This window comes from Oncorhynchus kisutch, linkage group LG22 (assembly GCF_002021735.2).
Source record: "Oncorhynchus kisutch isolate 150728-3 linkage group LG22, Okis_V2, whole genome shotgun sequence".
Lineage (NCBI taxonomy): Eukaryota > Metazoa > Chordata > Actinopteri > Salmoniformes > Salmonidae > Oncorhynchus > Oncorhynchus kisutch.
Window position 1 is genome coordinate 48,482,973 of NC_034195.2, and position 6,000 is coordinate 48,488,972.

General features: G+C 45.9%; 1 protein-coding gene across 3 annotated transcripts in view; it reads right to left on the reverse strand.

Annotated features, from left to right (window-relative positions):
* LOC109867040 (contactin-1a) overlaps positions 1–6,000 on the reverse strand; it is a 171,464-nt gene that overhangs the window by 50,009 nt on the left and 115,455 nt on the right. For all 3 annotated transcript variants that reach the window (XR_004204888.1, XR_004204887.1, XM_031802106.1), the window contains one exon: positions 1,112–1,238. Coding sequence is in view for 1 of the 3 variants with exons in the window: in XM_031802106.1 (XP_031657966.1) it covers positions 1,112–1,238 (127 nt within the window). In the remaining 2 variants the exon portion in view is untranslated. The remainder of the gene's footprint in view (positions 1–1,111; positions 1,239–6,000) is intronic.

The following is a 6,000-nucleotide window of genomic DNA, read 5'->3' on the forward strand; positions in this document are numbered from 1 at the left end:
AAGCATTTTCAATGCTTATCAGGCCTGGAAAAAGGTTAAATTCACACACTTATCAAGAGAACATCCCTGGTCAACCCTACTGCCTCTGTGTAAATTATGAGTATTGGAGCGTGGCCCCGGCTATCTGTTTAAAAAAATGGTGTCGTCCGTTTTGCTTAATATAAGGAATTTGAAATTATTCATATTTTTACGTTTGATACTTATGTATAATTTAAACAAAATACTTTGGGACTTTTACTGAAGTAGTATTTTACAGGGTGACTTTCACTTTTACTTTAAGGTATCTTTACTTTTACTCAAGTTTGACAATTGGGTACTTTTCCTTCCGCTGCATGCTGAGTACAGATTGACATACAGTACAACACAGCACAGTAGGTGGGGTTTAGGGAGTGTTGGGGGGTGGGGTGGGGGGGTGAGAGTAGAGGGACATACAGTACAACACAGCACAGTAGGTGGGGTTTAGGGAGTGTTGGGGGGTGGGGTGGGGGGGTGAGAGTAGAGGGACATACAGTACAACACAGCACAGTAGGTGGGGTTTAGGGAGTGTTGGGGGGTGGGGTGGGGGGGTGAGAGTAGAGGGACATACAGTACAACACAGCACAGTAGGTGGGGTTTAGGGAGTGTTGGGGGGGTGGGGTGGGGGGGTGAGAGTAGAGGGACATACAGTACAACACAGCCCAGTAGGTGGGGTTTAGGGAGTGTTGGGGGGGGTGGGGTGGGGGGGGGGTGAGAGTAGAGGGACATACAGTACAACACAGCACAGTAGGTGGGGTTTAGGGAGTGTTGGGGGGGGGGGGGGTGAGAGTAGAGGGACATACAGTACAACACAGCACAGTAGGTGGGGTTTAGGGAGTGTTGGGGGGGTGGGGTGGGGGGGGTGAGAGTAGAGGGACATACAGTACAACACAGCACAGCAGGTGGGGTTTAGGGAGTGTTGGGGGGGTGGGGGGGTGAGAGACGGTGAGAGACGAGGGACATAGTACAACACAGCACAGCAGGTGGGGTTTAGGGAGTGTTGGGGGGGTGGGGGGGTGAGAGACGGTGAGAGACGAGGGACATAGTACAACACAGCACAGCAGGTGGGGTTTAGGGGTGAGAGGAGGACTGTTACGTGTATGTGGCAGGTGGGTTGGCTCGTGCTCGACAGCTCATGGTGATTTTGGCCTCAGGTGACTCCTCGGGGTAGATGGTGTCGACCGGCTGATCCTCAAACACCGGCCCGTAACCTGTAGCATCGTCTGAGGAGAGAGACACACATCGTTAACGACTTAGCACGTAACGGTTTAGACAAACAGTACATGACATCATCGTAACACACACACTGGCACATTACCTGGAGCATCGTTTGAGAGAGAGAGAGAGAGACACAGACAGACAGACAGACAGACAGACAGACAGACAGACAGACAGACAGACAGACAGACAGACAGACAGACAGACAGACAGACAGACAGACAGACAGACAGACAGACAGACAGACAGACAGACAGACAGACAGACAGACAGACAGGGTGAATGACTCAGGACCTACTAGGTCAGAGAGACAGACAGAGAGACAGACAGATAAATAGACAGATACACAGGGTGAATGTATCAGGACCTACAAGGTCCGAAAAGACAGACAGACAGGATAGTCCCACCCTGTTTCCGTCTGTTGTCTTTCACTTTGTACCTAATGAATAAGACACAGGTCTCGGGATAAGACATATGAGAAAGCGATATAAAGTTGAGTTTATTTTCTTTCACAAAGAAAAACATTTGTTATGGACAAATTATATTCTGGCAGTAGAAGAACAACATGATGAAATGTCAGTATTTTCCCAGAACCCCTTGGTGTTTCTTAGTACTATAATGTCTTCTGACACTGAGTTACAGTCTCAGGTGCATTAATAACCTAATATACAGTGCCTTGAGAAAGTATTCAGACCACTACGTTACAGCATTATTATAAAATGGATTACATTTTTTAAAACTCAGCAATCTACACCCAATACCAGAGTGAAAACAGATTTGTAGAATTTTTAGCAAATGTATTAAAAAAAAGAAAAAAGTATTCAGACCCTTTGCTATAGGACTTCAAATTGAGCACCGGTGCATCCTGTTTCCATTGTTCATCCTTGAGATGTTTCTACAACTTGATTGGTGTCCACCTGTAGTAAATTCAATTGACTGGACATGATTTGGAAAGGCACACACCTGTCTATATAAGGTCCCACAGTTGACAGTGCATGTCAGAGCAAAAACCAAGCCATGAGGTCGAAGGAATTGTCTGTAGAGTTCAGAGACAGGATTGTGTTGTGTTGAGGCACAGATCTGGGGAAGGGTACCAGAAATGTCTGCAGCATTGAAGGTCCCCAAGAACACAGTGGCCTCCTTCATTCTTAAATGGAAGAAGTTTGAACCACCAAGTCTCTTCCTGGAGCTGTCCGCCCGGTCAAACTGAGCAACCAAGAACCCAATGGTCACTCTGACAGAGCTCTAGAGTTCCTCTGTGGAGATGGGAGAACCTTCCAGAAGGACAACCATCTCTGCAACGCTCCACCAATCAGGCCTTTATGGTAGTGACCAGACGGAAACCACTCCTCAGTAAAAGGCACATGACAGCCCGCTTGGAGTCAAAAGGCACCTAAAGACTATCAGACCATGAGAAACAAGATTATCTGGTCTGATGAAACCAAGATTGAACTCTTTGGCCTGAATGCCAAGCGTCACATCTGGAGGAAACCTGGCACCATCCTTACGGTCAAGCATGATTGTGGCAGCATCATGCTGTGGGGATGTTTTTCAGCGGCAGGGACTGGGAGACTAGTCAGGATCGAGGCAAAGATGAGCGGAGCAAAGTACAGAGAGATCCTTGATGAAAACCTGCTCCAGAGCGCTCATGACCTCAGACTGGGGCAAAGGTTCACCTTCCAACAGGACAACGACCCTAAGCACACAGCAAAGACAACACAGGAATGGCTTGGGGATGGCTTGGGGACAAGTCTTTGAATGTCCTTGAGTGGCCCAGCTAGAGCCCGGATCTCTACCTCCCTCCCCATCCAACCTGACAGAGCTTGAGAGGATCTGCAAAGAAAAATGTGAGAAAATCCCCAAATATAGGTATGCCAAGCTCTTTGAGGAAAATATCATTATTATTAGAAAGCAAATTACGGACTCCTCTTTAAATCTGCATATTCCTTCAAAGCTCAGTTGTCCTGAGTCTGCACAACTCTGCCAGGACCTAGGATCAAGAGAGACACTCAAGTGTTTTAGTACTATATCTCTTGACACAATGATGAAAATAATCATGGCCTCTAAACCTTCAAGCTGCATACTGGACCCTATTCCAACTAAACTACTGAAAGAGCTGCTTCCTGTGCTTGACCCTCCTATGTTGAACATAATAAATGTCTCTCTATCCACCGGATGTGTACCAAACTCACTAAAAGTGGCAGTAATAAAGTGGCAGTAATAAAGCCTTGAAAAAGCCAAACCTTGACCCAGAAAATATAAATATCGGCCTATATCGTATCTTCCATTCCTCTCAAAATTTTTAGAAAAGGCTGTTGCGCAGCAGCTCACTGCCTTCCTGAAGACAAACAATGTATACGAAATGCTTCAGTCTGGTTTTAGACCCGATCATAGCACTGAGACTGCACTTGTGAAAGTGGTCAATGACCTTTTAATGGCATCAGACCGAGGCTCTGCACCTGTCCTTGTGCTCCTAGACCTTAGTGCTGCTTTTGATACCATCAATCACCACATTCTTTTGGAGAGATTGGAAACCCAAATTGGTCTACACGGACAAGTTCTGGCCTGGTTTAGATCTTATCTGTCGGAAAGATATCAGTTTGTCTCTGTGAATGGTTTGTCCTCTGACAAATCAACTGTACATTTTGGTGTTCCTCAAGGTTCCATTTAGGACCACTATTGTTTTCACTATATATTTTACCTCTTGGGGATGTCATTCGAAAACATAATGTTAACTTTCACTGCTATGCGGATGACACACAGCTGTACATTTCAATGAAACATGGTTAAGCCCCCAAATTGCCCTTGCTAGAAGCATGTGTTTCAGACATAAGGATGTGAATGTCTGCAGACTTTCTACTTTTAAACAGAGATGCTTGTTCTAGGTCCCAAGAAACAAAGAGATCTTCTGTTGAATCTGACAATTAATATTAATGGTTGTACAGTCGTCTCAAATAAAACTGTGAAAGACCTCGGCGTTACTCTGGACCCTGATCTCTCTTTTGACGAACATATCAAGATTGTTTCAAGGACAGCTTTTTTCCATCTACGTAACATTGCAAAAATCTGAAACTTTTTGTCCAAAAATGATGCAGAAAAATGTATCCATGCTTTTGTTACTTCTAGGTTAGACCTCTGCAATGCTCTACTTTCCGGCTACCCAGATAAAGCACTAAATAAACTTCAGTTAGTGCTAAATACGGCTGCTAGAATCCTGAATAGAACCAAAAAATGTGATCATATTACTCCAGTGCTAGCCTCCCTACACTGGCTTCCTGTCAAGGCAAGGGCTGATTTCAAGGTTTTACTGCTAACCTACAAAGCATTACATGGGCTTGCTCCTACCTCCTATCTCTCTGATTTGGTCCTGCCGTACATACCTACACGTACGCTACGGTCACAAGATGCAGGCCTCCTAATTGTCCCTATAATTTCTAAGCAAACAGCTGGAGGCAGGGCTTTCTCCTATAGAGCTCCATTTTTATGTAATGGTCTGCCTACCCATGTGAGAGACGCAAACTCGGTCTCAACCTTTAAGTCTTTACTGAAGACTCATCTCTTCAGTGGGTCATATGATTGAGTGTAGTCTGGCCCAGGAGTGTGAACGTGAACGGAAAGGCTCTGGAGCAACGAACCGCCCTTGCTGTCTCTGCCTGGCCGGTTCCCCTCTTTCCACTGGGATTCTCTGCCTCTAACCCTATTACAAGGGCTGAGTCACTGGCTTACTGGTGCTCTTTCATGCCGTCCCTAGGAGGGGTGCGTCACTTGAGTGGGTTGAGTCACTGATGTGATCTTCCTGTCTGGGTTGGCGCCCCCCCTTGGGTTGTGCCGTGGCGGAGATCTTTGTGGGCTATACTCGGCCTTGTCTCAGGATGGTACGTTGGTGGTTGAAGATATCCCTCTAGTGGTGTGGGGGCTGTGCTTTGGCAAAGTGGGTGGGGTTATATCCTTCCTGTTTGGCCCTGTCCGGGGGTATCATTGGATGGGCCCACAGTGTCTCCTAACCCCTCCTGTCTCAGCCTCCAGTATTTATGCTGCAGTAGTTTATGTGTCGGGGGGCTAGGGTCAGTCTGTTATATCTGGAGTACTTCTCCTGTCCTATCCGGTGTCCTGTGTGAATTTAAGTATGCTCTCTCTAATTCTCTTTCTCTCTTTCTTTCTCTCTCTCGGAGGACCTGAGCCCTAGGACCATGCCTCAGGACTACCTGGCATGATGACTCCTTGCTGTCCCCAGTCCACCTGGCTGTGCTGCTGCTCCAGTTTCAACTGTTCTGCCTGTGATTATTATTATTTGACCATGCTGGTCATTTATGAACATTTGAACATCTTGGCCATGTTCTGTTATAATCTCCACCCGGCACAACCAGAAGAGGACTGGCCACCCCACATAGCCTGGTTCCTCTCTAGGTTTCTTCCTAGGTTTTGGCCTTTCTAGGGAGTTTTTCCTAGCCACAGTGCTTCTACACCTGCATTGCTTGCTGTTTGGGGTTTTATGCTGGGTTTCTGTACAGCACTTTGAGATATCAGCTGATGTACGAAGGGCTATATAAATAAATTTGATTTGATTTGTAGCGTCATACCCAAGAAGACTCAAGGCTGTTATCGGTGCCAAAAGGTTCTTCAACAAAGTACTGAGTACTTAAGCAAATATGATTTTTCAGATTTTTTATTTGTAATAAATTAGCAAAAATTGGTAAAAAACAGTTTTTGCTCTGCCATTATGTGCTATCGTGTGTAGATTGGTGAAGGGAAAAAAACTATTGAATG